The sequence below is a fragment of the Mchenga conophoros genome, linkage group LG2 (genome assembly GCF_057382185.1).
Source record: "Mchenga conophoros isolate Kocher_MC1m ecotype Shallow Benthic linkage group LG2, M_conophoros_male_GT1.1, whole genome shotgun sequence".
NCBI classification, from domain to species: domain Eukaryota; kingdom Metazoa; phylum Chordata; class Actinopteri; order Cichliformes; family Cichlidae; genus Mchenga; species Mchenga conophoros.
Window position 1 is genome coordinate 12,126,829 of NC_140527.1, and position 21,905 is coordinate 12,148,733.

The following is a 21,905-nucleotide window of genomic DNA, read 5'->3' on the forward strand; positions in this document are numbered from 1 at the left end:
GGCTTTTGTTTTTGATTGGCACGTTCAGATTTGTCCCAAGAGCTTTGCTGACCTGCGCTGCACAGAAATATGCCAAAGACATTTATTCACTGCAGAAACGTGCATAGCAACATTTCTTAATCAGAAACAACGGATCCAGTATTCTAGATTTTATGCTGGCCAATAAGAGCAAGCCACATTGTTTTCTAGTAAAAACACGTGATTTCATTGCAGACTGACACCTGCAAGACAAACTGAGCGACAGCCGGGATGTTTCTTTGACTGATGTATTTTATTGTAAAGCTATAAGGAAGGAGTAATTACAAGATATCATTTCTTTGATTTGCTCAGCAAAAATAAAAGACCACATTTTTTTTTTCAAATTCAAACATGCGAATGTTGATCAAAAGAGAACAGATGAGGCTCAAACAAACACATTACCCAACTTCCTCCAAGAAAATTAAAAGACTGAAAACAACAAAAATTCATGTACAGTTTGTCTTAAGACTCGGCTGAGATGAACATGAGAGAACAGAAAGCGGTAAAGCAGACGGGTGACTGGAGGAGGCGCACTGCCAACCTCCGCTCTGAGCCTGACGCATCACTCCTACATTTAATAGAGCCTACGGTACTTGAGACGATATAATCCTACAGGTTCAAGGTCAGACTTCCTTCATGTTGTTTGAATATATATATATTTTTTATTGACATTTTTTTTTTTAAAAACCTACACTTGCATGTACATAAAACTGTACAAAAAACAAGGCATCACTAGCATTTTTCCTATATAAATATAACCAACCAACAATTAGGCTACAAACGTGGACTTCCTGTAAAGACGAAAAGTGATTCGGCGGTTCTGTCCTGCTGTTTTCTTCTCTTCTAAAACAATATGAATCTTTACAACATTCTTCACACAAGGAAGCCCAATGCCACCGTTTAGAATTTGTTTTCTGGGATTTTTACCTCCAAGGTTACAACAAAATAATTTTAGGACCCTAAAAAATTCTCACAACCACATCTCAAATAAATAACTTTGCCTTTCTCAAAAAAAAAGAAAAACAACAACAACAAAAAACCCCTTATACAATAGTTATCTCCACTAACATCACTTTGTGTGATGATGATAACCTTGTAGTTATTTTTTCACTGATTTGGCTGATTTGCGGTCCCGATTTCTTCTCTTTTTCTTCTTTTTGTAACCATCAGATATCTCTGGGAGATAAATAAATGACATCAAAAGAAGTGATTATAAACTGATTAATTCCTTTCTTCAAAGAATTTTAATGGAGCCCTTAAAGTCCTTTTAATTTCAGCACACAAAATAACACATAAAAAGCACAGATTAGCACTTTAGGAGCTCCAAGAAATTCTGTTTACTTTAGTTTCTCTCCAGATGTCACATCCTTTGCTCATCATTACCAGAAAAATCGACGTAGTTACGTGAGATAAGTACGTGATTCTGTAATTTTGTATTCTTCCCCTTTTTTTGTTGCATCACCCAAAGAGATCGCATAATGGTAAAGGTGTCTGCAGGCACCGTCGACAAAGATCCATTTCACGCAAACCAAGACGTGGCTCTCGTCTTATTGTCGAGATCAACTGTTTTATGTTTTGGGAAATCAACATTTAATTTTATTGATTGTGTAATCGCAAAATAACTAAACTTTCACATTCTCCATTCAGCTTGCCGGGTCTGGCTTTCAGTCACGATGGAGTAAAGAAATAGAAAACACAGAGTCCAGTCTGCCTGCTCAGAAAACAGATATCATCATCATCATTTACATCCCGCGTCTGGTAAGAAAACAGCAACAACCAATTATATTCATACAGTATGTCTATAGCAGTGTTGATTCCATAACATTGATAAAACAACTGTGACAACAACAAAAATGTATAATATTTATAAAGTTGGTTTGTTTCATGCTCAGCTGAAGCTTCGACTGCGGAGACTCCAGCCTCAGTATAATACACAACCAAAAAACAGCAAGCCACTCCAAAGTCTATCACGTGATTTCATGTGGAACTCGTCTGCAGCTCTCATGTGATCGCCCGCCTTTATTCTGTAGACTTCTGCACACCAGAAGTGCAAGTCAAAGAATCCACCGGTTACCGTCACGCAAATCAAATTAGCATGGTGACAATGGCGTTCAAATGGTGGCCAAATGGTCTTTTCATCAAAAATAATAACTAAACCTCAAACATGAGTTTAGAGTCTGATGCAGTAATATTCAATGTAGGACCCAGGCTTCTGGTGCTCAAAGTGGTAAAAGTCATGACGGTTCAAGTACACTTAGTTCAGCCTCTTTAAAGTTGTTTACAAAAGTCAACATTGAGCGTAAAACTGACCCTTAAATAGATCAGGCAAAGCAGAGATGTGGCAGTTATGAAGAATTTCAAAAATAAACAGAGGTCTCTTGTTTCCCTTTGAAAGCTGCCGTTTATTTCTGTGACTTAAACACAATTATCAATGCAAACGCCCCAGATATAAAAACACTGATTACACGAGAGCCACAAAGTGGTTCCGGTCTAAATATAAGTGGACAGAAGAAAGAGAGAGGAAAGATGAATTCACTGAGTCGTTATGTTACCGACAGACTCACGACACCGCTGACAGAGTCAGCCCGAGGAGGGAAAAATGCTGAATTAAATCAATCCCGTTGTGTGTTAGAACAAAGTGAACCTTTTGCAAAACCGAGTAACTCGCAAACCAAAAACATTCACCTTTTGTTCAAACTGTAAAATCCACCGTTCAGCTGAACTCACAGATATAGACGTGATCCATAAAGGGACCACCAGAGTTTCACAGCTGGATCAGGGCTGTTCATGAAAATGTTTTAAAAGTAGGAACTACAGACTGCGTCTCAAACTGTACTCTCCTAAAGCTGATCTAATGAACAACTCTGGACTGTTGTACAAAGCAACAGCATCCACTTAAGAGCTGGTTGTTGCTTATCCATTGATCTTTGTGTTGAAATTTGAGTGACTTTTCATGATTTAGAGTTCAACATAATCCTTCTTTATCTTAGCCTTGGAAGATTAGATTGCTTCTTTTTTGCTTCTTTAAAGTGAATTTAAGCTTCAGGTGAGAGCGCCAAAACAACCCATGAGTAAGGCTCGAGAGTTGGTAACACGTGTATGTCAAAGGTATGTCACAACGACTCGTGTCATTGTTAAGCAATGACTATAAATAAGTTCAGCTTTAAGAGTCTGACGACTTGAGACAGTCTGCGTTTTAGGAAAGCAAACTTTTCTCCACTGTTAAGTACAGCTGTGGATTTCATACATAAATAATGCCTGTCAGTAGTAAACCAATGTGTATTTTAAAAATAAACCGTTCCTGGGAGATGTTTATGTGTTGGAGTCATGAATCAGTCTATAAAGTGTTTCAGAAGCAAACTATGGTAGGGCACTTTAGTTGTTAATAATACATCAAGGGTAAACCAATGTTTTTTTGTTTTGGTGGTAAAACATTTTGAAATGGCAAAAAGCACATTTTTAATTTAAGGTCTGCGTTTTAATCCTAAAACAGTTTTCACGAATGATTTTGAGAGGTAAACTTGCTGCGTTTTATTAGTAAAAGCTGCACAGAAGTATGAAGGCGGAAAAAGGAAAGAAAACTGTAGATACATATGCATTAAGTTGCACTCAGCTATGAATGTCAAATACAGTTTCTGATCAATATCCTTTCCCTTAGAGATGCTTATATTTGATAACGCATCAGATTTTTTTATAAAGCTCCTCATGTCTGTGTTTGCTGACTGAAAGGACGAACTGCAGCTGACTCAAGCTCCATAAAAAGATTATACATTAAATTGCTGTTTTATTTCTTTCTCTCAGGCCCAGCTGAATATTGTTATCATCTATATTTATTCTGGAATATCTAATATTCTATACTTTGGCAGAATCAGAAATAAACACAGATATACTCTTTTTCTGTAACTGGAAAGCTCCCTCTATTTAAAAGCAGCAGGATGTGAGTGCACTGCATGCAGAGACACCTGTGTTCTGCTAGGGGCTGATGGGTGGTGGTGGATTTTGGGGTTCACGTGTTCCACCAGGGAGCAGGAAGTGCTTGTTTGAGACACCAAACACTTATGGTCATGCAATGTTTTAGATCGTGCCCCCCCTCCAAAAAATAAATAAATAAATAAAAATCTGTGTCTACTTTTAATATTAGCCTCAGATTATCATCCCTTTTTAATAAAGCTGGATTAGGTGACCCTAAACCCTCCCTTAGTTATGCTGCTGTAGGCCCAGATGGCTGCCTTTCCCTGAGCCTGGCTCTGTTGGCTCAGGGGTCTTTATAGTAAAAAGAATTTCTCCTTCCTCACTGGAACCCTGTTTTACTTAAAAAAAAGTAATGCATTACACATTACTTGTCATGTTTCTTAAAAGTAATGCAGTATGCTCACCAGAGAAAGTAATTTGTTACACTACTCATTTATTAATTTCTTGTTACTATGCAGGCGTATCTGAAACACATTGTCTCATAATCACCAGTTAATGTAAACCTCACGCTACAGTCCCACACACCAACATAAATCCTTATTCCTGATGAGGATATACGATCCTTCAGTATTTACATATGAACACAGCACAAAGCAAAGATGGAAAAGAGACTTCAAAGCCATCGCCACAATGATTCTAGTTTAGAAACATGAACAGGTAGAAACTGAGGTGTAACCCTGACTGCTCATCACTGCCTCTGTTACCTGCTGACGTTCAGTCTCTGGCTGCTGGGCTGGAGTCTGCATACACCCACATTTAATTTCTGCATTACTGAAAGATGTAATGTGATTACAGCAATGTGTTCCACCCAACACTGACTGTTGCCAAGTTCTTGCTGGTTCTCCTTTTGACGTGGGGTTTTTACCTAACATTGCAAAAAAGTCTGAAATGACTGTTCCGTATATGATATGGCTGGTTGTATCTGAACTAATCAACATTTTTTTTCAGATTTTTTTGAACTTCATAGTTTGACTCTGTGCTTTACTTGAAAAAAGAACATAAGAAGAAAGATTTTCTCAAAATGGTTTTCCCACTCTGCTGTAACCTGAGCCTGACCGCAACCACAGCTCACACCTTTGGGATAAGCTGGACCACATGACAGGCTTTGTTACCAAACAACTGCAAATTTCTGTTACTGGGTTCCAAAATCTGCTGGTACCCATGATGATGTAATCGACTGTATATGGATGGATGTAGCCACCATGACCTCTCCCATTGGCTGTGGGCTCCACATTTTGAAGCATCATAGTAAGCTGATTACTTAGCACTCCACCTCAACACACAGACCCACTCATCTGCTGAGATACAAATGAAATACTGAAATTCATACATCACAGTGGAAGCAAAGTCTTCTTGTATGGGCTGTATCGCAATGTAAGCTATTTCATTTGTCCAGTAAGCACATTAGAAATGCTCAAAGTACACCGACAGCACAACTACAATTGAGAAGTCCAGTTTAGCGACTCAGATTAACAAAGGTGAGGACAAGCCGGTACTGAATGGCTAATTTGGTCAATCAAAGTGGCCACACACCCATATGAATTTAAAATGATAATAATATTAAAATAATGATGATAATAATAGTAATTATAATTCACCCTAGAACTGGAGGACGTTGTCCACAAGGCTGCAGTAAACATGGGAGTTCTGACAGTTCACACTTTGCTTCATTTTTCAGCTCCAGAGGTTGTTATTGTAACCACATGTTTAACAATAAGACGCGAACATTTACGTGTCCACGTACTTTTGGACCTCTAATATAGGAACGCTCAAGCCCTGACACATTTCTTCATGCCTGTATTAAGCATCATAAGCCTGATGTGACTGTGCAAACATGCCAGCAGTACCCGCGTTTGCTTTAATGCACAAGCAAAACTACGGGAGGCCTAAAGAGCAAACAGCGACAGCAGAGTTCACCAAAGGTCATCAGGTATTACCAGGGTTCATTTTTCTTTGTCTGGGGTTAATTGCTGCGAAAGAGCTGAGGTCATACCGATGCTATATGACCTCTCCCCCTCTCCCCTATCTTTGCCGTGCACAGCATAAGACGTCGGGCACTTGGGAGTTTATCGCCCATCCAGGCTGTGGGTAAGCATCACAGAAAATAATATAATTACTCACTCACGCTGAATTTGAAGCGTGGCAAGGGGAAAAGGAAGGAGGAAAGTCAACATGGGCCTCTAAGGTTGGCCTGTAAATAATCAATCCGAACTCTGAGCTTTAAATCACCCGAGGAAGAACGGGGAAGGCGAGGAGCGGCGCTGGGGCCTATGAACTCTAAATCTGTGTCACAGTGGGGACTGAATGGTGGCTGAATGATGGCTGACTTATATGCAGAACACAATGACCGTGTGTGCAGGTTCTTAAGAGGGAGATGCATCAATCAAAAATCAAATATTGTCGAGGCAACGGAGAAACCTCGCTTTGAACCATACACAGCCCACACGGAGAGCTTCAATACACCAAATGCTAAATGCTAAAATAAGAAGCAATTATGCATCAAAAACAACAGCAAAAAGGCAGCGCCATGAATCACTGTGAAACTCTTGGTGAAGGCGACTGTTTGCCTAATAGAACAATAACACGACCTCTGCGTGACCCTTCCGATAGCCCCAATTTGCCGTGTTTTCTTCGCTGGCAGCTCAGCTTGTTGGCATCGCTTTGATGTTCCCTCTTTGATTGTGAGAAAAGGATGTTCATGTCACATGCTGTAAAACATTAATGACTAGTCATTTAGGCTCATCAAGACTTTTGTGCTCGTGTGAGTGAGACAGTCACAAATCTGTTGCCTTTTTCTGGAAAGGAGCAGTTCTGGAAATGACAACATGAGGCAGATTCACTTTCTAGCAGAATTTAATATCTGTCATGTATAAGTCCCATATATGTGTAGGATTAACTGAAGAGGTTTTTTTTAATTAAAATGAACATTTTCTTTTTTAATTGATGGACTGACAAATCTGTGGATAAAGCTACTGTCAGCTGTTCTCTTTTTCCCAATGGCTCGTCACAGTGAGCAGCTCCGCACGTTTCATTTGTTAGATTTTTTTAATGCTGAACGCCCTTCCTGACGGAAGCCCAAAGGTACATCTGTCTCCTTCCAGAATCGAGTGGGTCAGGCAGATCTGCTGGTATTCAGATTACAGATCAAAATCAGTTTTTTTGGATGCAGAGTCTGCACATCCACTTTTCATTTTAACCAGTCTTTGCAACATTACCAGATTTTGTAGCGCCTTTCAACAATTATTAGAAGACATGAAGAGTTATATTCTCTGTACAGTCTTAATTTGATGAAGCTGTTAAGGCAAAGGGATTTATAATTTGAAATTTCTAATTATGGACACCTAGTAGATGTGCATTACTATTTCTTCTCCAGGCCCAAAAATGCAAAAAGAAAAAGGTGCATGTTATGCTGTGTTCAGACTAAATGCAAAGCAGAGTTTTTGTGTTATGTGATTATCTCTCTGGTGACACAAACAGAGGCGGCCATGCTTCTATTAGCCGAGAGTCTCACAGACTGTGGATTCTTCTGATGCAGCTGACAATCACACATGGACTGGTTAATGCCTATCTTACTGTCTGCGTTTATGGGTAGTAGTTTTATATGGGGACATGAATAAAAGAGAATAAAAATTAAAGAGAGGGCCTTGAGAAAAGTGAACAAAATTGAACGACTTTCTTGTAAATTCTGAAAATATGTTGCTTAATTTCAGCCATCAGTTGTACTTTGCTGGAAGTAGTTCTATGGGTGAATATGTGCATGTTCTGAAATGGCTCTTCAATAAAACTCAACATCTGACCTTGATTCTAGGTTGGAGTTATACAAGCCTTCATGAAAATATACATCAGAGTAAATGTAAATGTTTTAATCAGTTGCCTGAGAAGCTGTCAGGTAAATCCCAGGTAGGGATGGATGCCGATGAAAATAATCTCACCACAGTTTTTGCTTTATTTTATGACTTTCCAGTTCAGTGTGAGACTAAATGACTTGTTCGGGAGATTTTTTTGCAGCACACTCTCTCACTGTGCCTTTCCTTTCATCCATCCACTCCCAGCTGGCGTGCATCACTACAGGTGAAATCTCACATTATCCTCAGCAGCCATTAACATGAGCCTCAGAATGAATGAACTTCCAAACCAGCTCACTTTTACTGGTGCAAATTATTGCCGGTAATATGCCAAGCCTCGGGTTGTAATTAGAGTTTCTGTGCTGTGCTGTGCTGTGCGGAGAGGGTGTTAGCGGACTCGAGCCTGTACAGGTGTCATTAATCCTGCATTCCTATGCGACTTCAGCACTGCAGGAAATGGCAGCCACCTCCCCCGCTGCACACAGCTAACAGGTTTAATAAATACTTCTGCTAAACGCCGCACGGCTCGGCCTCACACTGAGAAGGTAAAGAGGTGGGAAATAACGAGCGGCGACAAAGACTGGAGAGCTCTTCCTTCAAGCTCGAAAAACAGCAGGGAAACATTCACCACAGTCACCACAAGCACACTGAAGCCCACCACAGCTGTAAAGGATAAAGGAGCCATAACACTCTGTGGACTGTCAGCATCAGGAAACCTACAGCTGCTTTGTGCTTGTGGGACTGCCTCCAAAAACAAAACAGGCATCGCGAACAACATCTCCGCTCTCTGCTAAGCTTTGAAAGATTAAGTGAAGATTTTGGAAATCATTAATCTTAGATTATATTCAAATACTTTCAAAAAGTGAGCTCCCGACGTTGTGGCCTTCCAAGCTAGCAGTGGTAAGAAGTACGACATGGATTTGATGCTGATGATGATCACCTCTGAAGAAGCAAATAAAATCAGTAATGCTTCCTGCACGCTTTAAAATGGTAAATGGCCTCATACTTATTAAGTGCTTTTCTACTCTCCTTGAGCACTCAAAGCACTTTATACTACAAGCCTCATTCACCCATTACTGCACCCTAAAGTGGTAGCAAACAGAGCAATATTACACTCCCTGTGGATATTCATGGTCTTCCGAGGATGAATCTCAAGGATGATTATGGTTTGATTCACAACTACAAGAAGATTTTTATGAAATAATGCCTGAACATTCATGTTCTTTGGGGATGATGCAAACATCAGAAATGTTGAGATCCAACAGATTGCAATGCACAGGTCATGTTCTGCTCCCTGGAGTGTGAACCCTGGTATTTGAATTCCTTCTAAACCTTTCCTGTGATGTCACAAGACAAACTTTTTATTGAGTCTGAAATAAAAGCTTACAGGCTGTCACGGACTAGAGCTACAGCTATGACGATTCTCCATTAACACTTTATTGAGTTGTTTATTTGGATCAACTGGATTATAAATTTTAATCTCAAAAGATCTGTGAGATCTGGAGCCACTGGACAAACTAAAAGCTACTCACTTAAGTTCAGAATGATATACAGAAAAGCAGGAAGTCTTCAGACTGGAGAAGCCGAAACTCTAACTAATTTGAAAAGCTTTTTTAAAATTTTTTTAACCTTTTCGGCTTCATTAATGCAAATGCTCGTAATCAATCCGTTATCAGAAACTGCACAATAAACAGAGTAATCATTTCTTCTTTACGATGAACAATGCTGCCTTAAGCTGAGCACTTTAAACTTTTAGGTCTCTCACATGTGAATGTATCATGGCATCGAAGATAATTCGATGCCAGAAAGAAAAATGATCAGTTTGATGCAAGAAAACCGTCATTTGACTATTTTTGGATACCCTTCTGTAACATTCATGTTTAAGTTTATCATATTATGGTATACTACTGACAACAGCATGAATAATATAATCGCTTCTTAGATTCTGAGACTCTGAAAGAAGCACTTAGGTTTCCTTCAGTTCTGTATGAAGTTGTATCGGTGCGCCTCTAATGTTTCTGCTTCCTCGTTAACGTAAATTCCACCGTGTTCCAGTGTTGGACAGCAGAGGAAAAATGATTAAAAAGTCTTGTGTTTGTAACTCGGCACCGTTGGTGATGCTCAAGAGTCCAGGTTCCTGCAGTGTGACGGCGAATGCCACGGCATCATTTCTCTCTACATGCAACCATTTTCAGTCCAGTGTTACATGAAGAGCTGCAGAAAGATTAACGGCCACGGATCCGCTCTGCCACAGCAGTTTCCACTGTCACTGTTTGTAATATTTACAGCCTGTACAATGAAAAAAAGACTTCTCCACAGCAAAATAAAGAAAAGAAACCCTAAATATCTCAAGATTGGAAAACAGCTGTCTTTCTACAAATGTCTCACGTTAATGATGAGCTGCTCCTGACAAAAACAAGCCAGTTGATTTGATGCAACTTGGCTTAAAAACATAATATTTCCCTGTGTCTTCGAAGGTGACAGAGAAAAACTAGAAAGAAAAGTAAATCCAAAAAAAGAAAATGAGGATAGATAGCAATACACAGTATACTTAAGTAGGATTTACAAGAAGTTATTTCCCTTCACCCCCCGGAAGGTTTGTTTTTTGTTTTTTTCCGTTTTCCGGTCCCACACAGCAACAAAGCTAAAGCAACACAAAAAATCCAGCTGAAAAATGTGAGTAGCTAAATAGTTTCCCATTTAAATTATCACAACAATGTGGTGTAGTTTACATTCCTTCCAAAGCAGCTCAAGCCTCATTTTCATTAATTGATTTTGAATTTCTTCTATTTTACATGTGATTGGTTTTTGCAGGGGGTGGGGATGTCTGTGGGTAGAGGTGGAGGGGGCTAAAGCCTTGTAGGTAGATGCATTTATAAAAAAGGTAAAAGGGGGAGTAGGTGCTGTGGCACAGCAAGTTATAGGCACAGGGGGCAGCTGTGAGGGGGCGCGACAGGTGGTGGCGAGCAGCTGGGCGATGGGGAGCGCTGGGCGATGAGTGTGGGTTTTAAGGTGGAGAGCTGTGCCCTCACAGGTAGATCTCCCTCTTGGAGGTTTGGCCGGTTGGAGTGGTAGCTGAGTGGTACTCCACCGCCTGGCTCAGCGGGATCTCCTCCATGCCACAGTCTTTACTGGATGAATCTCCGCCACTGGGGTAGGCACTGCTGTAGGGTGTCATGAAACGCATGTTGGCCACTTTGGAGCTGCTGCCACCACCGCCACCACCTGGTCCACGCTCCTCCATCGGCAGGGGCTTGGGGCTGCCGTTGGCCATCAGCTGCTCCTGCCCGTCCATCTCTTGGTAAGGCACGAAGGTGGAGAGCTTGGGGGCATTCTTGGATACCTTGCGGTTGGGAGAAGGCTGGCCGGGCATCCAGCAGGAGTCAGAGTGGCCAAACTCGGTGCACTCCCGGGTGCATTTACCGGTCATTGCCACGTCGGGAAGAGGCCTGAGATCTGCAGAGAGACACAACAAAACAGAGAAGAGAAAGCATGAGTACCGTGGAAACAGCAGCGCGAGGAAAGGTGGGAGATGAAGATGACATTACGGTGCAGAGGTTTCACATAAAAAGCCTGAGATAATAAATAATAAACTCTAGTCTGGGCTTGATGCACCAGCTGCAACAATAGCGATCCAGATTAGGAGGTTTTAAGGATTTGGGTGGGATAAGTTCAAGTCCTGTCCTGCTTTTGTTTCCACTATTACTCTCGGGTGAGGTTTAGACACTTTAAACTACTCGGTTAGGGTTAGAAAGAGTGTTTTTTGGTGTTTTCTCAAGGTTTGGGTTAAAAGGAGCACATCACACTCAACCACTGCAGAAAAATATATTTGCAGTGACAGCCCCATCTCATTATTGTCATAACCCAGTGGGTTACACACTGCTGCCAAAGGACATCTTGTGCTTGTACACAACAGCAGCTTTGACAAAATGCTATTATTTGCCACATCTGTGAAGAGAAGCGCCTGTAATGTGTCTTTTTGTGGAATGGTCTTTAACGGTGTCTGTCTGCTATTCTGAGCTGTATAGGTAGTGTCCCGTCGCTTGTTGTTGTTGTTGTTGTTGTTGTCTCATCTCAGCAAATGAGGCCCCAAACCTGGACCTTTTAAAGCTAATAAATAAAAAGTCAGAGAAGCTTTAGAATTGATTGTCACTCCATGTCACCTTAGCTATATGAATATTGGCTAAAATACAAATGTAGCTTTGAAGATGGGAGTTTTGATTACATTTGCAAATCTGCAGAATTTGATTGAACAGGCCGGGGATACGGACACAAGGATTTAAGATCTGTATTTAAGTTCGGGATGGATATGCCCATTATTTCCTTTCTCAGATTTGAAGAGAGCAAGCTGGACTCTGATGCTTTTTCTTCTTTGCAACCTATTATGATAAAGCTTGGATTCCGGTTACTATAGGCTAGCACTTTTTTCCAGGTATATGCATATAAATACCTCCAGCAGTAACAAATGTGTGTCTGCAAGTCTTTCTTTTTTATTGTTATTTATTAGGTTGAACTTTACTTGCTGTTTTGTGCATTAATGCTCATCTGTGGGATTTTGTCTTATGTAGCAGAACAATTTCCCCTGAGAGTTTGCAGCTAAAAGCCAAAGTTGGTTGTAAATTGCATTTGACTACAGTCAGATAAATGTGTTTGCTGAATAAATATTGGTATTTATGTATCCAAAGATCTCATAAATGATGCTTTTGTTCTGTAAAATCTAACAAAACTGCAAGTGCAGTGTCACAGTTCAGCTGTGTACAGGCTGGCGAGAGCAGGAGATGCTGATTAAAACTGTCATTACCCCTTTATCCACACGCAGTTCTCTCTATTTGAAGAAAATTAATTAAAGCTCTGTGTATTTTTAAAGTCACTAATAGTTCACAAAGTGCCAGGAATTTGTTGCTGACAGAAGGAATGCGCAGATCCAACGATGGGCGCTGAGCGTGAAACAGGATCAGCTGATTTAGTGAAGGAGGGAAAAACACGCTCAGGTTCATTAAAATATTAATTAGGTTTCGCAAACAGCCACTTAAGGCTAAAATAACAATTCTGTTACTGCCTTGTTCTTGAAAAAGAAAAATGACATAATGAAAGATGATGGCTGCAGAAAAAAAACATCTGTGTTTTAGTGTGTGATTATTACGGTCACGATTTCTCAAATCTGGATTTTCTTTTTTTGTTTTTCTGTAAGTTGTTGAAGCTTCTCATCCTGTACCTCTGAGGTACCTCTGAGGTACGGAGGCAGACAGATGGAGACTGACAGACAGACGCGGGGCTGAGTTCGCATTTTAAAGAAATCACAGCTTAGAGTGGAAAAAGGTCAGAGATGGAAGCAGAAATATCAATGCGTATGCAGAAAGTAACCTTTCTCCTGTGCGTGACATTAGATCATTCTTTGATACTAGAGGCTAGGGGCTCAAGAGGGGGCAGAGGAGGTGGCGGTCCTCCTGGGGGATGGCGCTTATTTCCCAAAATGGCCTCTGCTTCATGCATAATTGAAATTCATTGCCTCCTTTTTGCAAAAAAGGAGCTACAGTCGGCTTTTCTGTCTGTTTGCGGCTTGATGTGTGCGTTCTAATCCCGCGGAGTGCTGAGTAGCGGACGCGCTCTGTCTTTTTTCAACGCTTCCCCTCCCGTATTCTCACGGCCGCCGCTGCCATGGATTTTAGTTTTTAAGCACTTCCCATGCAAAAGCAAGGTGCTTGCAAAAATGTTAAGTCATGTGCAAGTGGCTGCCGAGTTCAGAGCGGCTGTTTAATAAGTGCTTTGCCTCCAAACGTCGTGTCAGCAGGAGGCTTATAGAGCACGGACTGCCTCAGAGCTGTACAGCTGAACACACTCCAAACTTGACTCACTTCCACAACAACAGACGAAGGACTCAGCACTTGAGTTCAGCTGGACTACTGTGTGCACGGGAACTTTGTTAAACTAAAGCTGCGATCACTGCCATCGACTTTGCCGGTGGGAAAACAGTAGAAACTTTATTAGAAAAGTCTTCCAGGAGCAAATATTACATTCGGCTCTGTAGCATTTTAACCAGTGCCCACTGAACAAGGGAATACTGGCAGGCAGCATTTACACGCCAGCATTTCCTCGTGGTTATACACATGCATGGAAGTTACTTTCAATTGTAATTTGAGGGATTGATATTTACAGTACTTATGACCTAAATTATTTATAATAGCTAATGTGACACAGATTTACATGATTGCAGATTTAGGCAGATTAAACTGAAGCTTTCGAGTTGTCACTATCAAAACAGAGGCTGAGCCCAAAAAGCTTCACACTCTCTGGACTTTCAGGAAATTTGATCTTACCCATCCTGCTCCCCTGACAAACAGATTACAGGCCAGGTAATGCATGCAGGCCACCACAGACAGTGTCAAATCTGATCTCATAATTAAAGCTAGTCCTCCCACACAGCAATCACCATTTGGCCCAAATGTGGCCTTGCACTTACAGTTTCCTTTAGGCCACATTTGGCTTTGGCTAATCCTGCTAACTCAAAGCACGGCTTGAGTTTTATGTGGCAAACTTGAGGTGTGCTGTTGGGCCACATCTGGCTACCAGAGCAGATCGTGCCAGTGCCACAACTGAGCTGAAAGTGCTTTGAACAGCTGAGATTTGGTGTGTTTTCTATGCAGGCTGTTCTCCTTTCCGATCTCGAGACTCTGCACAAGTTTAAAAAAATTCTATAACAAGGGTTTGTTCACTTAATGTTTAGTATAAGGGTTTTTGTGTTCACGGTTCTACATGTTTAAGAGTGGCATCAAATGATACAGGACAGGTTAATTCAGGCAGGTCTTCAGTGACCTCCCTTATTTTCAACTTTAAGCTTTTTACTTTTAAACCCATTTATTTCAAAATAATCTGTTCTGTCTATAAGTCGATCTTGCACTAACCCTGCCAAATAGAGTTACAGATGTTCCTCCTGGAAGGTTCAGCCCCTCTGTCTGTCACTGTTTGTCATCGCGAGTTCTCCGACACTGTCAGAGTGGAGTGTTTTTCTCAGGGGAGCCATCTTTGAACAGGTGATGTTTACAAGAGTAACAGGAGATAAACAGGAAGCTCACCTTCTGTTCGATCTTTGCAGTCACAGCACAGTTCAATCAAACTGTTGTTTCATGCCTCATTTCAAATGAAAGCAGGCAAGTCTGGTCAAAAATACCGTACATCACATCTGTGTGTTACAATTAGGTGGAAAAAATGTAAATACATGTATCTATTTAATGATGTTTGACATTTTTACTTGTTTCTATTCATATATTGACACGGTTTGTGTTTTTTCCAAATTTCGGCCACCTGTCCCTTCAGAAGAACTGGTACGCTTTGTTAACTGTATGAGAATACAGATACCAATGAAGTCTTCTAGTTCTACAATTTTGTTTTACATGTACACTGACAATAAAGGGCTATTCTATTATATTCTATTTTTCAAAAGATATAATAATCTCTTTCCTTTCACGACAGATAAATGCCATTACCAATTAGCAGTAACATTAGCACGACTTTAAATGTCTCACAATAAGAGCTTCTAAAAGCTCTAATGGTGGTTCTATGGTTCTAAATCGGAAACATTTCTTTTTACCATGGATTCGTTCCTAACGATTTTTAAAGATGTCTCAGAAAGCAGTGATAAGTAATAAGTGTATAAAATATGATACAGGTGATACATAACAGGTGGTGTGCAATTGTGCACAAATAGAATTAATGCTGCAGAAATCTGTATTACAATAAATGTATCAGGACCCGATAGAAAGTGCAGAGATTAAAAAATGTTCAATCCAGTTTCAAACACTGGCCTTTAACTCTGAGCAATATTTGCCAATTTACAGAGTACTCTATGTGTTTATTTAGTTATACGAAACTGTACGTATGCATGCACATACCTGTATGATCAAAGACGGTATACAACCTAACAAAACTCCAAAACACTCACTGAACTCATTAAAAAGTACAGGAGCAAATCAGAGCGTGAACCTGTATCCGGGCCTCGGCCCAGTGATCTGTAACTCTAATCACAGAATTAGGGCTGATGGGGGTCATGTTTGTCCTAATTAGGCACAAGCACTAATTGGCCTTGTTTTTTTGATAGAGCTAATTGGCGAGCACGATGGGAGGAAGAGTTTGGGCGGTTAGGGTTGGTTGTGGCTAAGATGTGAGATCAATAACGATTTTGGCTAATAAGGCCTTCCTCTGTTGGTGGACATTAGCTGGGTGCTGCAACCACCGCCGCCGCTCCTTCAGCACAGATCTTCATCAAAGACAGCATGAAGGCTGATCAGATGTTTGCGAAGGCTGCTGACTCGCCTGCTTTTCCTGACTCTCATTAGTGGCTGAAGCACAAATGTAATTATCTGAGAACTTTGTCACCACATCAATTAGACACAAACTTTGACTTAAAGCTGGTGGGACTCATTTACTTTCATAGAGTGTTACCGTGTTTATATTAATGCATGTTTTCAGTTCATATCTGACTATTTTCTTGTACTGCTTTATTGTATTGATATCATTTTCGTTCATTTCATCTCAAACTTTGCTCTGCAGCTTGATGCCCACAGCATGCACTGGTAAAGTTGTCAGAGTATGTCTGTCTGTGATATGACCCTTATGACCCTTATGACCAAGAGAACAAGCTCAAACTCAAAAACATAATAAAAAAGATATTTTAAATTAGCAGTGGCAAAAATTTCTACAACAGCAGTATTTCTATTTTACTATGTCGACGGGATGCAGAGAGACTTCACTGTTTATGCGCGATGTCTCAACCCAACCGGTCGGGGCAGATGGCTGCCCCTCCCTGAGCCTGGTTCTGCAGGAGGTTTCTTCCTGTAGGGAGTTTTTCCTTCCCACTGTCGCCAAAGTGTTTGCTCACAGGGGGTCATATGATTGTTGGGGTTTTCTCTGTATGTGTTATTGCAGGGTCTACTTTGCAACATAAAGCACCTTGAGGCGACTGATGTTGTGATTTGGCGCTGTATAAATAACATTGAATTGAATTCAATTGATGTGAGGTCTATTTTCATCATTAGTTATCATTAGAGATTTTGAGCATTTGCCCTTCTATAAAAAAGAAAAACGTTTTTTTGAAACTAACTGAACACACTAGAGCTCCCCAGAGGATGAACCCCTTCCAGAAAACATCTTGCATTTTTTTTTACCTTACATTTCTCGTGTTCTTTGCCAAAGTGTAGGGGCACACATGGTCAGCTGTGTGGTGGCAGAAATATTCACTCAGTATAGTCATATACCTCTGCATCTGCGTAACATGAATAAATGTATGTGGTGTAGTAGCATTATTAAGTTGCATTTTTATGTACCTTTGACCAGTAAATTTAAACTCATTCATTTAGATAGGGCCTTGGAAACAGCTGCCCAGATGCATCACAAAGATGACTGCTAACTGACAAGATCTGCTTCTAAAAGTTCTTGTAGTCAGCACGAACGATGTGGGGGAAAATGGGGTGATGTGATGTGCTGAGCGATTTCGACAAGGGCCAAATCATTAAGATTGAATTTGACTGGAGTATCATGGAAACTCGTCAGTAGTGCTGAGTAAACACTGAAAGTTGTCCAGTGAGGGCTGTCTTGTTTGAACAACTGTGATCTATGGCAACTCCAACTCTCAACCTGCATTACTCAAAAGATCTGCCGCCAAGATCAGAGCGCCTGATCGCACGGGGTACATTCAGAAGCCTCATAAAGCAAATCCCTCACTGGGCGGGGTCGTAATGTTTTTGTTGAGAGGCACTGAGATGACTGGTATGATTAACCATCTGACCTCCCCGGGGTGACAAACATCACAAAACATTTAGCAGTTTAAAAAGTTCCCTGAAGCACCAACAGCTGCAGCTGCAGCATCATTCGGCGGCTTCAGCCTTCTTGTCAGCTCTTATGGGAAGTTTGAAAAGTTCTGGGGTAACCCCCGGAGGAGGAAACGCTATCTGTCTTCCCCCTTCTACCCTCGGCAAGGCTCGGCTTCGGTGCTGTCAGAGGGCTGAAACACTGAATTCAAGGTTGCCTCTATTAGTCAGGGCGATTTAAAATGGAGTAGCCCTCCTGAGTTTTTTCCCCCTGTAGCCCTTATCTGTACTCTTGAGTTCCAGTCAACCCCAGGGACCCTCACACGCCCTAGCAACCCCTCTCCCTGCATAATACACTCCGCTACCTTGGTCACCATTTTCTGGTCAAACTAATTAGATTTCAGTGTCCCCGCTTGGGAAGATGTCAGTGGTATGAAATGGAAATAATTTCCAGATGAGTATCTGACATTTTACGCTGTCGACTGGAGTAAAGAGCCCAGGCGGATTGGCTCTCTCTTTCCCTTTTTTCCCCTCCTCCTCTTCTCCTTCCTCTTTTCCGCTCCATCACTTTAGTCTCAGAGATATGCTAAATCCTCGTGCTTCCCCCCGCTCCGCTCGGTCCTGGGTGATAAATGGAAGCAAATGTACACAAAAGAGAGCTTCTCTTTTTTCTGCTTATGCTTGAAGTGTTAATGTGTTTAATTACTTTGAAGCTGGATTTTGCATGTGTGTGTGCGTGTGTGTGAGAGAGAGAGTTTGTGTTGCAATAAAAGCAGCGGCAGGAAAACCTTCAATTAATGTCTTTTCTCTGTCTATGACAATAGCTCCAATTTATCTTATAGGAACAATAGAGGAGTGAGAGGAGGTGCAGCTGCTCTGAATGCTCAAAGACATCCAGGAGAAAGCGGACGACGTGCCGCTTCCCCCGCTGCAATCAGCGGTGATGCCAGCAGCCCACATACACAGAGATACCTTCGTTTCAGACAATTCACTGACTTGCACTCCCTTCCTGGAGGCTATAACTATGGCGCTTGGATCAGACTAAACCACATTTCATTTCTTTGAAGAGTTTTCATGGTTTTTGTGCCAAATCAGGTGATTGCAAGGCTACAAATTTGCCATTTATTCCAATGTGCATGTGATGATCAAGCAGGAGGCTCAACAACGATGTTGCCTGAAGAGTCTTAGCATTGATAGTCCACTAAAGTCATCGTAGAGCAAATGACTAATTATTTTGCATGGATAGCAAACTGAATGATCTTCTTTTTCAGTATCTCTTTGTTAGTGTGTATTTATTTTTCCTATTAACCTGGAGCTCTAAAGTCCTGGGGATAGAGAGCTTATAGATGAAGTCACCAGCTCTAGCTTGGCCTAGTTTTTGTGACCAAGGTCCATCTCCGTCCGCTCACCTCCAACTGCTCACAGCAGATAGCCGGGTTCTGCCAGAGGTTTCTTCCTGTTAAAACGTACTTCTTCCTTCCCACTGTCGTCAAGTGTTGCTCACAGTGGTTGTCTGATTGCTGGAGTTTTCTCTGTATTACTGTAGGTCTTTACTTTAGAATACAAAGAACCTTGAACAACAACTATTGTGTGATTTGGTGCTATGTAAATAAAAGTGAACTGAGGGTGCAGCAGTAGTGCGGTAGGTAGCACCATCACATGACATGGGTTTGAATCGTTTTGTTGGCTAGACCTATATGTGTGGCATTTGAATCTTCTCTCTGTGCATGAGTGGGTTTCCTGCAGGAACCTCAGCTTCTTCTCACAGTTCAAAGACATCTAAGTTTAAATTTAGTGTAAATTGGTGTGCTCTATGAATGCCTTTTTATCTATGTTACTTAGGATTGTACATTGGATTTTTGCACACATTGGTCCTTATGCATTAAATATCTGTCAGGGTCCCTGTGCCTACCCGGTCGGCTCAGTACGGCTACATATGTTTTGTATTCCTTTTTTTATTTTTTTCCTGCTCTCTCCTTTCCCCTCTTTCCCTCCTCCCTCTGCCTGGGCGGAGCTCACCTGCGGGCTCCTGCCCTTGGCCCACGCACCTGTGGCTCATCACGAGTGATCCAGCTCCTTTATAAGACGGCAGCCCTGTGTTTCTCGTCGCTGGACCGTTGCCGACCCTCGTCAGTGTAACCCCAGCTCAATGACTTCAGAAGTGTTTCATAGCGATTTACCTAACTACCCATTCGTGTCTCTGTGTACAGATTCCCTGGACCTACCCCTGTGTTACCCGAGTGAGTGGAGTGTGAGGAGGAGTGGACGGAGAGTGTGCGAGTGTGAAGAGGAGTGGACGGAGAGTGTGCGTGTCTTTCCCGTTCGTGTGTGGACCCCCGGAGCCCGGCTTTCCCCTCACTTTTGTAAATAATCACCTGGTGCATCATAATAAAGACTCTTGTGCTTTCAAGACCTAGAGCCTGCGCGTGAGTCCGTTCAGTCCCGTTGTGACAATATCAGAAAAGACTCCAGTGAGCGGTAAAAAGATTTCCAGTGCTTACAAATCATCATTCTGTGATGTCAGGAAAGGGCTAAGAAACAGCCAATTTCATAACTATAACATACACAATAAGATTGTAAATATAAAGGAATGTACTACTGTTTTCATTCTTTTGTGGGATTTGCGAGGAAACAATATTGTATAAATTTCATATACAGAAATCAGACACTTTCCCTAAAAAAGTCCACCAGTGCAGTAACACAGCAGCAATTTATACAGCCAGCTTGTCATGAAAATATAAATGCAATGTTCTAGGTATGACAGCCTCATCAAAACTGTGTCTTGTTAACATACAAACCAGCAATATTGAAATTCTCCCCTGGCAGCAAGTGGAGACACACCAGACCTGCAGCATTTTGAACAGATTCCTGCTCTGCATTGCTCCGCCTCAGCTACCAAACCTTATCCACCTCCTCGGTTTGTATTACACCTACATGTGTTCCAGCCTTTATTTAACCCTTCATACTCTACCAGGACAAAATCCAGAGCTGTGACGATCAAACTACTTCCCAGCTGAGTGTAATAACAGACAGGCATTGTCGCTGTGCATGCAGCAGAAGTTTTTTTCCCCCGAATAACATAATTATCACTTTGTATTACACGATAAACACACACTGCTGTAAACCTGGATCTGCAGTCACAATCACACAGCGCCTCAGATCAGTAATGCTTGTAAAAACACACCAACATTCAGATCTCCTCAGTGTGTGCTGCACTGTGTGTTCCTATTAAGATTTCACAGGCATCAGTCTAAAAAGCTTTTCAAAGTGTTCTCCCAATTGTTAATGATGCTTCTAACAATAACACGCCATTCAAATGGAACTCGCCCCGCTCTGCTGCTGTCACTGAGGTTTCAGACACTCTGAACTTAAAGGATCCTAAAAGATCTGAGCCAATTGTGTTCGTGCACTGAACCCTGTGCACATATCTTCAACTGTGAGGTGGCCAGCTAGTTAACTCTTGGTCTACATGCATGTATTTCTGGGCTAACTATGCATAATGTGAATTAGCAATATGGCAGCTTTAGCAGAATTTTAAAGTCGAAGGTTTTACCACAGATATCATATGATGTCTCTGTATTGGAATCCATGGGAATTTCAAAACAGCACTGATTGTGACAGAAGAGAAAAAAAACAATGGAATAAAAGTTAATTTAGATCATGCCTGAAATTAAATACTCGAGAAAAACGCTCTCTGGTATTTCTTGCTAAAACTACTTTGTTATGTTAACAGCAGTATTGTGGTTCAGGTTAACATCTATACACCATTCCACCATGTCCCATGTAAAAATACTCTTTGCCCCATATTTGGTCTATTAGCCCAGCACTGCTAAAACGGCACTATTAAACATCCTGACAATGAGATTTCTCAGATATGCTCTGTTGCCTTTTTATTTTCAGCAGCATTTCATCTCTGCTTTTTTACACAGCACATTTTGATTAGAACGTACATTAGACTTTAATTTTCAGAAGAAAACATTTTTTTCATAATTGGTGAACTTATTAAAATCAAGCTGTTTCTTCTACGAAAACCAGGTGGCTAATTGCCATGGTTTTTTTTTGGCTGCGTCTTCAAAACATGCGATGAATGAAATGATTTGTGTATAAAAAAAAAAATAAAATGTTGTTTTTTGCAAAGCTGCAGGAAGCTTTTTGATAAACAATACTGTCGCCCTGATGCACGCTGCTTTGTGCGACTCCAGATCTTTACAAAGAGGTTAACAGGACTCATAGACTCATTATTTGGGAATTGTGAGCCACCTTGAAA

At 41.2% G+C, this 21,905-nt stretch overlaps 1 protein-coding gene across 2 annotated transcripts in view; it reads right to left on the bottom strand.

Moving 5' to 3' along the window:
• Window positions 1–252: 252 nt before the first annotated feature.
• The window catches only part of LOC146581743 (protocadherin-1-like), a 233,497-nt gene continuing 211,844 nt past the window's right edge, over window positions 253–21,905 (bottom strand). Inside the window, exon 5 of one of the 2 annotated variants that reach the window (XM_085286447.1) lies at window positions 253–11,291. In XM_085286447.1, coding sequence (XP_085142573.1) covers window positions 10,864–11,291 — 428 coding nt within the window. In that variant the 3' untranslated portion in view covers window positions 253–10,863. The remainder of the gene's footprint in view (window positions 11,292–21,905) is intronic. The other variant, XM_085286464.1, reaches the window with a different exon arrangement.